Below are 16,643 nucleotides of genomic sequence, written 5' to 3' on the forward strand. Positions count from 1 at the left end.
TGCTCAGAGGTGAATAGTACTTGGCTAATCACCTCCAAGCTAACCAATCAGCGTACACGAAAAGTACTATTCACTTGTGTGGTATATACTAAAGTAGACTATAGTACTACAAAACTGACATATTGGCTATCACGAATTACTGCATACACATGAAATAATTGTTTTGCACGCTCTAAAATACTAAATTCATAATAATTCACAACTGAATGCTGTAGTCTACATAAAGAGAAGCGTGTATATGCAAGAATAATATCTTTGTGAGTAGTTTCATTGGCCTCATAAGACAATGATATAGCTGCTACACAATGAACTATTCACATTTGTGGTTGGACAACTCTGACCATTCGACCTTTACTTGTCTGTATGCCACAAAGAAACGTCAGTACATCTTCATCATTGCCCAGGTCTTCACTTTCATGAGAATCTGTGTCATATTCTTGTACTTGTTCAGAGTCATCGTAAGCATCATCCTGTTGATCATGCAGCTGAATGTCAGAAGCTGTAACTTCTACATCATCTGGTGAAGGTTCAGTTGGAAAATTTCTCTCTCTGCTGGTGTATATAAGGAAAGGTACATATTGAGAGGAAGTGTCCTGGCCTTAAACTTTGGTGTCTCCTGACGCATGCTACACTGATGGATGGCCCTTCCATTGTCACAAGCCCATTCTATCATCTGGTCTTTCTGTCTGGAATTGAGCTGTCTCATTGGCTTAATTAAGGTGGCTCATTCGTGGAATGGCATGAGGAGGCATTGCTTGTTTTACAACAGGATAATGTGATGAGTTATGTGTGAAATAGTCAGCAGCCCAAGGAACAACTCTCTTTTTGCTTTCATTAACAGTGCTCGCCAAGTTGCGTGCATACTGCAAGGTGGTTTGCAGCTGGTCCTTAAAGTGGCTCATTGCATGGAGGTTCTCTACTTGCACCATCAGGCACATGTGAAGATCAACTGTGAAGCTGGATTGAGATTGTCAATGAACTTGTGAAGATCTTTAAGGCCACTCAGAATTATGCTGACAGATGAAAAATGAATGAGTGAGTTAATGAATGAATGAATGGATGAATGGACGAATGGATGAATGGACGAATGAACGAATGAATGAATGAGCTAATGAATGAACTAATGAATGAATGAAAACTTTATTAATGTGTTTGGAGGGAAATCGTTCCATGTTGACCAGCAGGCTTGCATGATTTGTCAAGTTGGTTGAGTACATGTTTATTTGCTTCTCTCATGAAAAAAAAGCTAATTATAGACCATGTTCACAAATCTCAAGAAATAAATTAGTTATTTCACGAATCACGCGACTACTCTCGTCCATGGATCATGGGAAATCAATTCTTTCGTTCATGAATCACAGTAATTAAAATTAAGCATTAACGGTTCATGGAAAACCCCTTTTCCAACCGTCTATCAAGCCAACTGGGAGCTGGTCACATTGTGAATTCATAACATACCTGTAGGTGGTGAAAAGTGAATATATGAAAGATCATATATTTGAACTGCGGAGAAAGATTTGCAGACTTGATTGATCACTGCAGTTATACACACAACTTAAGCAGTTGAGTAATTTAAACCTAAATTTATTCACAGCCGTGGGTATATTACAAACTCAATGTGACTCCAGTTGGCTTGATAGCTCATTTGGTAGAACACTACATTGGTATCTCAGAGGTCATGGGTTTAAATCCCATTCAAGTCTGAATTTTTTTAGGCTTTAATTTCACAACTGCTTAAGTTGTGTGTGATGATGTCTTCATGTAAGTTTAGTCTTGGAACTATCCCACATGAAATTTTGGAGCAAGTGAGATGGATTAAGGCCATTTTTAATGCAGAGTGCACTATTGGGATGGTTTAGGGGCCTGTTGTTTGCTAAGTCACTAACGCCATAAGCTGTAAACTTTAATGTTTGTTTAATTAATTGATTTCAATTAATCAATTAGCCTCGCGGGAAGGGGGTTGGGTGCGGTAGGTACCCGAGTGCATTACACAAAACATGTCATACTTATGTTGCTTTCTTTGATCACAGGATAAAAATATATGTATGGTTTTGCAAATCTCATGCTATCCTTGTGGTGCCATTCTCTCAAGAACAAAAGCAATTTGCTCTAAATGCATGCGCAGATTAGTTAGCATCAAAGTCGGCTATATGTTAAGTGAAAGATACATAACATGTAAGACGCATGCATTCTAGCATTGCTAGTGTGATAAACTCCGTTCTCAATAGCGTTGTGTATTAGTTTGATGTGGTTTTATTGTTCACACCAACTCGGTTAGCAACAGAATTAGAACGCACTATTCCGTGATTCGACGTGACTATTTGATAATTAGATTAGTTCTTGTTTATCGGTGAAATCAAAATTTACATTTTGAATAAAACAAAATCGTTCCTCTTCTACTTTTCAGCAGATATTTAACTTTTATATTCCATTTATCTCCAGCAGTAAGTTAAAATAATAATAATAATAATAATAATAATAATAATATATAATAATAATAAAAACAATCTTTAAAGAGGAAGCGCCCGTCACGTAAATACGTGAATACACATATTTCTTATATTTTGGTGGAAATAAAGGTATCTTGTTGCATACATTGGCAAGGAAAACAAAAGTATCAACATACAAACATTGGCATGAAAAGTAATGCTACAAAAGGAACGAAACTCAAGATAAAATACCACAATAAATTTAAAACTGTCTTGACAAATGGTAATTGTAAGTTATTTTTGGGCAAACCTGAACACGAAACATACACATTACTAAGATTATGTCTTATCAAGTTTTTGAATGCTCATATTTTCTGCAAAGGGGAAAAGGCGTTGTTGACTACCTTGGGAAAGAACAGCAGGGGTGAGGACCTGCGTGACTACTGCATCAGAGCCGTAAAAATTACACTCTGCACTATCTGAGATTGTTTCACTAGTTTTAAATGCTGTAGAACAGTCAAGAAACACTGTGATAGACAACATACATGTATGATGTGAAATATATGCTGTGCCTATGACATGAGAAAAAATTGCTGCTTGTTTGAAAGGCTTTTCAAAATAAAGAAGAATGGCATTTTCCTTTTTGGAATATCTTTTTTCATTTTAGAGATATTGACATTTTTGTATTATGCAAATTGGGAAAGTGATGACATCATGAGGTTTGCAACTAAAGCAGTGTTCTTCAAACTTGGCACCAGCAATGTTCATCACAAAAGAAACAAAATGACACCCATTGGGCTGTTACCATAACAACAGTTTTGCCGCTGGTTCTGTCTTAATTAAAACTGAAATTCCCAGTTTTTGTGTTAACCAAGAACCATCTACTCCAGCCAATCTAATGATGAGAGTTAAGACAATATGGGAAACATGTCTATTCCAAGCGGGACCCTCTGTCCCACTTTTAAGGGTTGAAAATGAGGGTATTTGATTTTTTACAGAAAGAAACTGGAACCAAGAGAGTTTCCTTGCAACGGCACTGTGGGTGTCATTTTGTTTCTTTTGTAACTAAGGAAAATGTGTGGTTGGATTGTCTGCATATGTCACAATCCTATGAGAATTGATTGGTTTGTTTTTAAGTAATTAAGCATTTCACTGTCTTGAATGAAATTAAATCATGATGGCTTTTAGTCTTAACTGAATGCCATTTTAGAGGAGCAAACCATTTTAAGTGATTGTGCAGTTCCGAAAATATCCATACTCCCTGCACAGAAGGGACTGAAATTTTCAGGGGGGTAGGGGTTCTGTAAGACCAAAAAATTTATAGAAATGTGGGAAACTTAATTGAAATTTCCAGAGGGATGGGTGCCTTTGAAAAAATCCCTTCGTAGGGGAGATGTGGATATTTTCTGGAACTGCATGTACACTTTGATAGAATATAAACCATTGAGAAACATAACAGAATGCAATTAACCATTTTGCTTCAATTAAAAGAGATGAATACTCACTTTTGCAATTTGTTGGTGAGCCATAATTTGTAATGAATCAACAAATTCAGTTGATGAGAAAGAGCTAGACTCATAACAGGTGTATAATTAGTTAATCTAGCATTTTGGATTCCAGACTGGTGAGATGCTTTTAATTACGAAAACTTAAAATGAGATATTAAGACATTGTATCAGGAAATTTAGCTGCCTAACTTATTTCTAGTACAGTAATCTCCTAAGAAGAGAGTCAGTGTGCTGATCAGTGCTTGGTTGCTTGTTATCAGGTGATGAAGATGGTAGTGGAGGAGATCAGGATTCAGATAACCCTCTTATGATGTTATTTTCTGAGATCCATCACTTTACTGATCCTACAGGTCGAGCTCTTTCAGAACCGTTCCTTCGGTTACCATCCAGAAGGTTTGTTAAATTGTCATATGTTGTTTGTCATTGGCCAAATTTATACTAGAGATGAGTTATTCATCCAGACGGATTATCCATCAGACAGATAATCCATCTAGGTATAAATCCGAAGACAAATTTTGATGGATATGGGTTTTAGACTGTGTGGAAGCCTGGCTATCAAAAGCAATATGGCGGCACTTGTAGCAATGTTGATGAAAAAAGTAAGGCATGGTAGTACAGCTGTATCTCAGAGAAAAATATCTTCTGTCAAGTGTATGCCTGAGTTGGAAAATAACTTAATGAACTTCGTATTACCTTTTTCTCTTGCCAATCTCACCCAAGATAAGAAAACAATAAGTAGAGAATACACGAGAAGCAAGAAATTAAAAAAACAAGCCGTAGTTGGAGTGCAAGAAAAGACTTTGAGTCAGTCAGAACACCTTTCATTCCATTCTTGGAATAATCAAAGTTGCTATAAGCCACTCAACTTGAAAAATGGATCGTCTGTAAACAGTGACAATTTTATTGCCACTGACTTGAGGTTTTAATCTGTAGGTTAAGTTAAAGTGAAAGCCCACTGGCATTGTTAAGAAATAGTGCAAAATGCAACAGTAAGAGAATACAGGAGGAGATGTAACACTGTTGAACACACTCATGAAGTTTTCAGTCCAAGAGACCGAGACAATTATAAAGAAAGTAACGCTTCTTGTCTGATCACCAAAGCAAGTAATAATTCTCATTTTCATTCCTCTCATTTTTTTTCCTTCTTTATTTTTCCAGTCAGTATCAGTGATTTTTTCTCTCTCTCATTAGTACCGAGCAGGTATAAAGCAAATTTCAGACCTTTTTGACGAGCATGAAAATTGCTTCCTGCCTTTCCTTTCCTTGCACAATAAATACACGCTAAATTGCAACTTTTTACAATATTATAGTCTTTTATCTGCGATCCCTCAAAGTTGGAAGAAGCTCCTTTATGTTAACTCTGGCGACTCCACTACACCCCTGCCGCCAATCTGTACTATAACTTGCAAGATGTTACACAACAAACTGTTAACCTTAGAAAATCTTCCTCCTCCCACTTCAGAAAAAAAATCTTATCATACAGCACTTCAAAGGAGAATCTAAATAAAATTTATCTTCTGCCGTTCACAGCCACAAAAGAAGTTAAATTGGCAATGTTCCAGTACAAAATCATACACAACATTTTAGCCACGAACAGTATATTATACAAAATGAACAAGGTTGCCTCCCCATCCTGCCCTTTCTGTCCCTCTGATAGTCAAAACATACATCATTTGTTTATTAGCTGCCCGCAAGCATCTTCCTTTTGGTATGAGTTCCAAAGTTGGTACTCTACCATAAGTAACGTGACTTTACTTCTCGCTGATCCAGAGGTATTAATTGGAATTACTCGTCCCTGTACTCACTATTTGACCATCAACCACCTCATAATGCTAGGCAAATACTTTCTTTATATCAATGCTCTAAATAATACTAGGTTCACTTTCAGCGACTTCTTCTCATTAGTGCAGGATAAAATTGAGATAGAAAAATTTATTGCTGCCACGTTGAATGGTGAAAGGGAATTTCAACGGAAGTGGAAATTCCTTCTCACCATTTAAGGCGTTTCCCTTAGTACTTTGTTGCAAGGTCTTTTTTTTTTAGCTTGTTTTGTTGGTTTTTTTTTTTTTTTCTATAATTAAGTAATTACATTGTATTCCAACTCCTTAAGTAACGTAATGTGTAAGTCATAATAAGTTATTATTGCATATTGTAAGTAAGTAAGGTAATGCCAAGTATTGTAAATGGTTGTTTTTTTTATGTATTATAAGTGACGTTTCTAAGACAATAGAAGCGTTAGAAATAATAATAAGGAGTGATGGAGTGATGGAATGAAATTGCTTCACCACTACAACTTGGAAAATAGCATTTTCCAGGTTAAAAATGAACATTTAATAACAAAGGAAACAACAGGGTTTGTACAGGTCATGGAAAACCTGGAATGTCATGGAATTTAAGGAAGGGTCATGGAAAAGCAATATGCTTTCTGAGAATAAAAGGGGAAAAAGACATAAAATTGAAAAAAATTAGAGACCAGTCAGAAACAGGCTTCAATTTCAGTACAAATAGACACAAGCATGCATTTTATCCATTATGATGCTGGAAAATACATTAAATAAATGATTGTTTTGATTCTACTGTGAGAACAGGTGCTTAACTTTGGTCATGGAAAACTCAGAAAGGTTATGGAAAAGGTCATCAAAAGTCATGGAATTTTCAAAGCTTAAAGAGTATGAACCCTGAACAAGGTTCAAGAAACCTAGCCCTACATTAAAAAACATCTTTGTTCTACTTCTACATGTAGATATAAGTTTAGAGACTAATTATTCGTCTCTATTTGCATGTAACATGGGAAATGTCATGATTTTTGATAGAGAATCTTTTGTGGCACCAAAAGCAGTTTACTTAATTTTCATTTTAATAAAAGGGAGTTGGTAATTATAATTAACTTGTATGGCCCAGTTTTACGCTTCCTCAAGTGTTATGTTATATTCGATGTGGAGGTGAAACAATTTCTTCACCAAGTGAGTATGTAGTTTAAATTTTTTTGACAATGTTAACCCACAGTACATGGATTTTAGTACTTGGTCATGTTAATTTGGTGATCAGATAGAAGCAGCACTTTCTTTGTGGTAACGGACCAGGATGACTCAGCGAATGTTTTAAAAAGTGTTACATTTACCTATGTATTCTCTTGCTCCTTACAGGTATATGTATTCCCTTCTCCACTTGTTTTGATCTAACTAAATGACTATATGACTCTGAAATTGAGCCAAAATGTAACAATCTTTTTGCATTGTAATAAAAGAAAATTTGGTTTTCGGTAATGTTAACAATCCCCGGACTTGTCTTGTGTGTGTTACTAGCTCAATATAAAAATGATATATGACCTAAGGATTAAAAACTCTTTTCAGTAGCATCAAAATTGCCCCTGTTTACAGATGATCCTTTTTAAAGTTTCCGGAAAACGATAAAACATGGACAAAGTCAAGTGGCTCATAGCCACTTTGATCTTTCTTTATTGATCATCTTTTTGAAGATGGATTCCTTATCGTTAATTTGTGTTTTATCTTGGTGTTTTGAAAAAAAAGTCTAAAATCAACCAAAAGTAGGATTTGTGAGTTGATGAGAATTTTCTCCCATTCTTTGTTTGCTGTTTACTGCAGAGCTTATCCTGATTATTATGAAGTCATCAAGCAGCCCATTGCATTGTCTAAAATCAGATCTCAGATAAAGGTAAGAAAAAGTAAAATCACTAGTTAATACATGTAGTTATTATATGGCTGTGTCTCACAAGGATTGGGAACTGCCAAATTCACGAATTTGATTGGCTGAAATCGATATTGAAAGCGGTCTAGATTTTCCCATCTAGACCGGCATCTAGACCAGTTACATTTTGCAGAGAAAAAGTTGCAAACTAAAATGCAAAACTATTGACTTTCTTCCAACAATATTTATTTGTTGAGGTGCCAAAAAGCCTGATGAGAAAAAAGTAAGAGGACGAGCAAACTTTGGCAGAATTATTTCAAGTTCAGCTCATCGCCGTTCGCTAGCAAACTGTCAGCTAGTACAAACCAGTTACATTGAACGAATTAATTTTTCTCGTTTGTCATATAATAAACATCTTATTAACCGTGCTTAGTCGGTCTGTATGGGAGAATCTTGACCTCGGTCATGTGTACAGACCTCACTGTATTCGGTCTGTACTCACGACCTTGGTCAAGATTCTCCCATATAGATTTCCAGCTCGGTTAATAAGAGCTAATTACAACTGTACCTTTGACCAAAAAGGATAATCACTGATTTCAATTTTTTGACAACATGAGCATACATCTAATGTATATGATTATATTAATGAGGAGAACCTACTGTGATACTACTGTCAAACTACTGCAAGTATTACGGAGACATGATTGACCATGGCAGTTTTACACACAACTTAAGCAGTTGTGAACTTAAAACCTGAAAAAAATTACCGGTAAGTTGTACATGTGGAAAATGCAATGATCATTCATGTCTTCATATCTTTTGCCGCAGTTCAAATATACGATCTTTCATATATGCAATTGTATTTTTCACCATCTATGGGTACATTAGGAACTCTCAATGTGACCAGCTCCCAGATGGCTTGATAGCTCAGTTGGTAGAGCACTACACTGGTATCGCAAAGGTCATGGGTTGGAATCCTGTTCAGGCCTGAATTTTTTTCAGGCTTTAATTATGAACTCACAATGTGACCAGCTCCCAGTTGGCTTGATAGCTCAGTTGGTGGAGCACTGCACTGGTATTGCAGAGGTCATGGGTTGGAATCCTGTTCAGGCCTGAATTTTTTTCAGGCTTTTATTTCACAACTGCTTAAGTTGTGTATAAAGCTGCGATGATCAATCATGTCTTCATATCTTTCTCTGCAGTTCGAATATATGATCTTTCTTATATTCACTTGTTATTCTTCACCAGCTATGGGTATATTATGAACTCACAATGTGACCAACTCCCAGTCCAGTTGGCTTGATAGCTCAGTTGGTAGAGCACTGCACGGGTATCGCAGAGGTCATGGATTTGAATACCGTTCAGGCCTGAAATTTTTTTCAGGCTTTAATTTCACAACTGCGTAAGAGTGAATGCCCATAAAAATCGACCTAAATTGCCTATCAATGGCACAAGTCAAAAAATGGATTTCGCTTGTATTTTGCCCATAGATAGGTCTTAGTAAGAATAGAAACGGACAATAGTTAGTGTCTGCTAATACAGCTTTCTTTGGTAGAAATATGCCAAAAATGATATCACCTCAATTGAGCTCAAAATCTACTTTACGTTTTTGCTGAATTTTCTGAACATTTGATTGCTTTGTGCTCTGCAGAACAGCTACTTGAGAATCTTTCAATGGATTTTATATTCACTTCAGGTCTTCGTGGTATGACTGAGCGAAAAATAAAATAAATCAAAGTTAGTTTTGAGCCCGAAACAAGATCAAGCAGACACGCAAACTTTCAGTGTGTTGCAAGTGAATTATTGCATTAAAACATCGCCATATTTTCTATGCGCTATATAACTTTAAATACCATAAAAACACTTTCTATGGGTTAAATGCACACCCACCTGTTAGGATATCAAAAATATCTCTGGGCAAATGGTTTTAAGTCGCACGTCTTGGTCTGTGTTTCTCATAGATTTTGCCTAAAGTCCGCCATGGCAATGCAAACAATTCTGTGACGCAGATAGTCACTCAAGAATAAATATTTGTTTCCAACAATCCGATGAAAGCAATTTTTGAAACGTTGTGTGGATAAAATAATAGAAAATGTTTTTTTTGTTTAATTTAGTTTAAATATATATATATTTTTCATTTGCATTGCAACTCCCACGCCATCGATATTCCTGATAAAGAACGTGTTTACAGTGTTCCGGGAAATGATTTTAACACTTGTTTATTTCCACAAGTTGGCTCAGGTATTAATTTCACCGATAACTTACAATACAATGGCCGTTTTAGAGATACACGTAACCAATCCTCTATGGCTTACGGCAATTGAATCATTGATAAATAAACTCAAGCGGAAATACCATAAATTCTATAAAGTACTAACTGTGTGACTCGACCTCAGCTCTTCTACCCGTTTAGAAAATTTATAACTACACAATATGCTCAAATTGAATTAGCTGAGGAAGAAATATTGCATTTGCGTTTCAATCATACTGGGACACGTTTGTTAAAAAAAACATCTTTTCTACTTTGGTTGTTTGATCAATCGACACTAATCAAGTGACACTATTGATGCTATTCGCTACCTGTCTGAAATTTACAGATCATAACATTGGTAGACAAATAAAAATTACAGCGGTCGATCTAATCCCGGGGTCCAGCGCCACTGGCCCAGTTTGCTAAAAAAAACATCAATATTTCTGCAGTCTCCTAAAATGGTTCCTCATTAGTAAACGTTGTCAAACTGTTTTTTTTTGAAAATGTTTTTAATGTTCCCTACTAAGCACTGCCTCGAAAAATACAATTAATGAAAAGGTCACCGTACTCAGAAAAGCGATATGATGGACCATTCTTACCCCTGGTTAATGCCTGCACTGGTTCTAATCACGTACGCTATCTTATCAGTTCATGTTACATTTTGCACAAAGCAAAGTTTCAAGCACATGGAACAATGTAATATATAATTTATGAGGAAAAAACACACAATTTTAAACAACATAAACTCAAAACGTTCCTCGAGTGGTTGTTTTTCAGGCCATGATTTTTAGCCATATCATTTTTTTTCCTTACGAAATATTTTGGTCAAAATTTTGACTAAAGAGGATAATCAGGATTACCAAAATTATGCAATTTTAAAACAAGCACTCATTTCACTGTCGATCTTTGCTTGAAGGAAATCTCTTGATGTTATATATTTGCACCACAGGTAGTCCAACCACAAAAATGAGAGTCCGTATTCATGCAGTAGTGCTCAGGCTACGCAACAGTCGGAATATAAGGATTTGTAACAATGTATGGGAAAATGGTTATATTCTCAAGCCTAAAATATACGAAGGAGTAGGAGTAAAAAAGAACCTGCCTTACTTCAGGTGTGTGTTCCCTTGTTGCTGATGAGGTTTATAGGCCCCAAATTGTTATGAATCAGCCTAGAAAACCTCACACGAAACAGGGGAACAAACACCTGAAGTGAACTAGGTTTATTTCTATTCATTCTTGCTTCTTAGTATATTTTAGGCTTAGGAATATAACCATTTTTCCCATACAAATCCTTACATTTCGACTATTGCATAACCTAAGATATAATGTATGGATGTGCAAGCGTGGGAGTCCTGTTTGAGCACTCGCTCATGCGTGCGCGCCAATGACGCAAAAACCAGCATGGTCAGAATGGCTCAAAAAAGTTTACAGCACTTAGATTTTGATGGGCCGTTATAACCACTCTTTAATACTTGATGCTACAATCATGGTTGCATAAACCTGCCCAATCATTGGTGAACACGTTACCATTTTTGTAACACAGTAGGTTACCATAGCAACAGTATGACCTGCTAAAAACACCCATAATTACAACTTTAGAGGCTTATAATTCAAAAATGGTACAGTGAAATTTTTTTATATTATCAACATTTGATAAGCACGATAAGATGCAATTTTTGGCAAAGTTTAACCAACTAGTGACTTAAACGAACAGCAAACATCTATCTTGTTTTGTTCACGGAAGTTGGTCACGGCAGAGCGAAGTTTCATGAAATGTATATAATTTGATCAAGAAATTAGCCACAATAGGTGGAAAATGATTGTTTTAAGACTGAAGAAAAAAATACCTGTCAAGATAATATTATTGAGCATTTCAGTTGTTTGAAAAGAAACATTCGTGTACAGTACATATGAAACTATATGTGCAGTATGTGCGTAACCTGGAAAAGCAATCCATCCAGCATAGTAATTGTTTAAATTACGTGTAATAGTTCACCGAGATACTTGCACTGTTGATGTCTGTTATTTATGGTTTAAACTTGTAAGATTTGTTTAGTTTTAGGTAGCTTCTTTTTGCATTTACTTTTTCCGACTTTTTAGAAGGAGAAAAGACACCAAATGTCGACAAGCCGGACTGGTACAAATAAAAACGTTTAAGGTTACTGTATACCTTCAGGGGTGTCTTGCATGCAAGCGATGTAGCGCGTGCAGTTTAAGTTGTAGATACCTAAACCCCTATATCAAATTAAAGCTTATAGAGCTGGCTATCAAACTATAACAAGAATTTTGAAATAAATTGAATTGTTGAATTTTTCACAACCACTTAAGGTAGCCAAACACAGTTTTCGCCCGCGCTTTTGCTGATGCAATTCAGCGCACGCACAAGGATTGCAAAAAACAAACATGCTGTCAATAGAGCGATCATTTTACTTACTCAACACCCGCAGTATCTGTGTTATTTTTCTCTATAATTGAATGCAGTGTATTGATGGCTTTAGTCTTTTATCACAAAGATATGTTAGAAAAGGTAACGATGCAAAGAACCCAGCAATTCTCAGCTTTTTCTTTGTTACCGAAAGAACCCATTTAATGCAGCGCATGCGTAGTAAGTAACAAAAAATGGGATTGAACGAAAATTTGCACTCGGAAATACACCTATTTCTTGAGAACCACTCATTAGAATTTACGAAATTTGGCAGGAAAATACTTTAGGAATAAGTAACTGGAGTATTGAAAATAATTGAACTTTATCAAAGGAAATTCTAGATATTCCAGTTAACCTTCAGCAAAAGATAATTAAAGATCTCTCTGTTAAATTATTAGCAAAATGGTGTTAACTTGTGAGAATCGTTACAAGCTTGTTGCATGCAAATTATAAAGAAAATCTAATGACTAGATTTTCTACAAATAAACAAAACCGATTTTAAAGGCTTGTTTATCTTTATTCATGTTGCCATGGCAACAGCACATACGTCAGCTTAACCATCAAAAAACCAAAGTTTGTGTTGTTAACTTGCTTGCTGCCATTTTTGGTGACCAAGAGATCAGGGGTTTTTAGAGAAAAAGGTGAATGAAACACAGGTATCAAAAACTGTGTTCAGCCACCTTAATGCGAGTGCCCAAATCTTTCGAAAGCTACAAGTCAAATCAAATTTTGTTTTTCGCCAGTTTAACTTTTTCCTCGGTTTCAGGACCATACAGTATAGTGAAAAAGTAATGCAAGCGAAATGCGTGAATTTCGTTCTTTGTTTTCCTGATTTTTCGTGCAAAACTTCGCACAAAAGTTTGAGCTGTACTTCACGACATTTCGCACGACATTTCGCTAGAACAAAGAGCGATTTTTCCTTGAACTTTCGTTGCCTCAACGACAAATCAGGTTATTTCGCTAGCCAGGACATGAAATTTCGCTAGACATTCAACAATAGTTCAGTAGCCTTCTCGGCCAATATTTAGTCTTTGTCAAAATTTTTATTGAGAAAATTAGAGATTACTCTTCGACCACTACTTTGACCCAAAAATCCAAATTTGAAGAAAATTGAATACAAATTTAATCACTGCAGCGTTCCTTCAGATCACGTAAAGCTACAAACCAACAACATCAACTTGTTATTACATTTAACAAATTAACTTAGAACGATTTTCTTTCTAGAACTCGTTCTTGTAATTAAAATGATCAAAGAAACAACGACAGCTTGAAACAACATAGCAGTAACACCCGAACTTTAAGTAAATTTGCTTTTAATTGGCGTTTTTAATTACTGATGCCTTTCGAAATATTAAAGTTAAAAGTGGTTCATTATGTTTTTCTTTTTTCACCCAAATGTTCTGCGGTGTGTTGGAAACGAATTATGTATTTAGGATGATCGCCCGCGTCATGCATGCAGTTGTTTACATTTCCATGGCAGAATTAAGAGAAACACAGGCCAATGCGGGCAACTTAAAACCATTTGCCCAGAGACGTTTTTTTGATTTTCAAATGGGTGGGTTTATGGTTAACTCATAGAAAGTGTTTTTTATGGCATTTAAAGTTATAGCCCATGAAAAAATTATGGTGATATTTTAGTGCTATAATTGGTTTGTGAAACATTGTAATATTTTGCGTTTCTGTTCGATCTCGTTTCGGGCTCTAAACTAACTTTGATGGTAGTTCCACTTGACTTTATTTGTCAGTGATTCAATTGCCATAAACCATAGAGGGTTGGTTATTTGTATCTCTAAAATGGCCACTGTATTGTATGTTATCGGTGAAGTTAATAACTGAGCCATCTTGTGGAAATAAACAATTGTTAAAATCATTTCCCGGAGCACTGCAGACACGTTCTTTATCAGGGATATCAATGTGATGGGTGTTGCAATGCAAATGAAAAAAAAAAAATTTTATACTACCTTAGACAAAAAAACATTTTCCATTGTTTTACCCACACAAAGTTTCAAAAATTGCTTTCATTGGATTGTTGGAAACAAATATTTATTTGAAAGTGAGCCCCATCACGCAATTGTTTACATTCCAACAAGGGATTTTGGGCAAAATCTATGAGAAACACAGGCCAAGGCGGGCGACTTAAAACCATTTGCCCAGAGATATTTTTTGATAACCTAACAGTTGGGTGTATACCTAATCTGTAGAAAATATTTTTATGGTGTTTAAAGTTATAGCCCATAGAAAAATATGGCAATGTTTTAATGCAATAATTCGCTGCAACACATTGTTAAATTTTGCGTGTCTGTTTGATCTCGTTTCGGTTTCAAAACTAACTATGATTTATTTTATTTTTCGCTCAGTCATACCATGAAGACCTGGGCTGAATATAAAAACTATTGAAAGATTCTCAAGTAGCTGTTGTGTGACGCGTAAAGCAATCAAATATTCTGAAAATTCAGCATAACTGGAAGTAGATTTTGAGTTCAATTGGGGCAAAATCGTTTTTCGCAAATTTCTTCCAAAAAAAAAGCTGCATTAGCAGAAACTAACTATGGTCTGTTTGCTTTCTAGCCAGGGCCAATCTATAGGCAAAAAATGAGCGAAATCGATTTTTCGATTTGTGCCATTGTTTGGTCCATATTTATGGGCACTGGCTCTTAAGTTGTGTGTAAAACTGCGATGATCAATCATATCTTCATATCTTTCTCCGCAGTTCAAATATATGATCTTTCATATATTCACTTGTATACTGCAAGTATTATAGTTACAATAAACAATACATAAAGTAAATCTCACGTTTTTCATTTAAGTCAGTCTGTCAGTTTATTCTTTCTTCTGTCAGTTGTTGGTTGGTCATTCACTGCCAAGTTTTTAATAGTTGCTGTGGCAAGTAATGCTGGTTTATTTTTTTATTTTTTCCTCAGACTGGTCAATATGAAAGCCTAGATGAGCTAGAAAAAGATATGGATTTGTGTTTTCAGAATGCCCAGACTTACAATGAACCCAATTCCATGCTCTACAAGGTATTTTTTACCATAAATTATAGACATGTAGTCAGGAGGCAGATAGCAAAAAATGATTTTCGCTAAACATTTTGGGTAGAAGCAGGAACATAGCTTAAAATATCCATTTTGCCATACTGATTAAGAACATTGCTGTTTCCATCTCGAAATTTCAGTACTTCGGCGGTTAAGAGGGGGTTTCATTGCAGGCTCTCAATCCTGCAACCTGGAAACGAGGTTGGACCTAAAAAACTTACAACAGCAATGAAAAACACTACTAGAATTCAGGAAATGAGTTGTATATTTGCGGATTGGCCACTAGGAATGTAAGCATAACCTTTGATAAGATGTTACTTAGTCACTTGACCAGCAAATGTTTGTCACATGAGAAAAGTCAGGATTTATCCGTACCTGACAAAACTAAAATGGAAGTGATTATTGTTTGAATAATGATCATTGCGACCTAATATCTGACAATTTCTTTAGTTAAGCCAATGATAATGTGGTTAATAAAAACATTTATAAAATCTGTATAATAGGAATTTGACAAATAGAGGTTTACGAGGGGCTGCTGCATGATGTGGAGACATAAAACTCATTTAACCACATTCCCGAAGACTAAGGGCTTGAGTGAAAATAGTTGCGGTAAAGTGCTAGGAGGGCTTGCTGGAATCACCTGAGCAAATTCTGATAGACATTGCTGGCTTAAAACTTACAACAAGGATACAAAAACTATGTTTAAAGTCAGTGGTGGGAATGAAGGTAAACTTAGCAGTGAATGACAGCAAACTTAGTTGCAGTCAAAACTGGAGATGTTGTCAGCAAAGAAATCGAACATGACCTGCTGGGGACAGAAGAAATTGGCGAGACAGTCATAAAAGAGTTTGTTCAAGCTAAGCTAATCAAGAAAGAGGTGAAATTTCAAGGCAGCATCAAATAACAGAAGTTCAAGACCTTTGAAACCTTGTACTCTGCAGGGGCGTAGCCAGGATTTTTCAAAAGTGGGGGGGGGGGGTGGGGGGTCACACTGTGTCAAAGTGCAGGTACTCACCAGATTGTCATGTCAACCTCCACCTATTGTAGGTTACTTGCTTTAAAAAAAAGCTTACAAAAAGGGGGCCACAGGCACCGCAGGACCCCCCTAGCTACACCCTTGCTCTGTACCAGTTTCACTAGATAATACCTAGACAGTTGCCATTAAGGCAGACAGAGACCTCTTGAGACGTGTTGTGGGAGCCTTCAGGGTCCGAAATTAACTTTTTAAGGCAGGCGCCAACTGGCGACTGAATTTTTTTTTCAGTCGCCATAGGGAAAAATTTGGTCGCCAAAAAGTGTCAATAAAATTTTTCCTTCGCAGCGAAACACAAACCAAAATTTTTGGTA

At 36.0% G+C, this 16,643-nt stretch overlaps 1 protein-coding gene across 1 annotated transcript in view; it reads left to right on the plus strand.

The window, feature by feature from the left end:
- Nucleotides 1-16,643, plus strand: part of LOC110052202 (protein polybromo-1-like) — a 218,513-nt gene that overhangs the window by 71,143 nt on the left and 130,727 nt on the right. Inside the window, exons 12-14 of the mRNA XM_020758318.2 lie at nt 4,198-4,330; nt 7,543-7,612; nt 15,183-15,281. Coding sequence (XP_020613977.2) covers nt 4,198-4,330; nt 7,543-7,612; nt 15,183-15,281 — 302 coding nt within the window. The remainder of the gene's footprint in view (nt 1-4,197; nt 4,331-7,542; nt 7,613-15,182; nt 15,282-16,643) is intronic.

Source organism: Orbicella faveolata, unplaced genomic scaffold (assembly GCF_042242905.1).
Source record: "Orbicella faveolata isolate gen_17 unplaced genomic scaffold, um_ofav_v1 contig_4, whole genome shotgun sequence".
NCBI lineage: Eukaryota > Metazoa > Cnidaria > Anthozoa > Scleractinia > Merulinidae > Orbicella > Orbicella faveolata.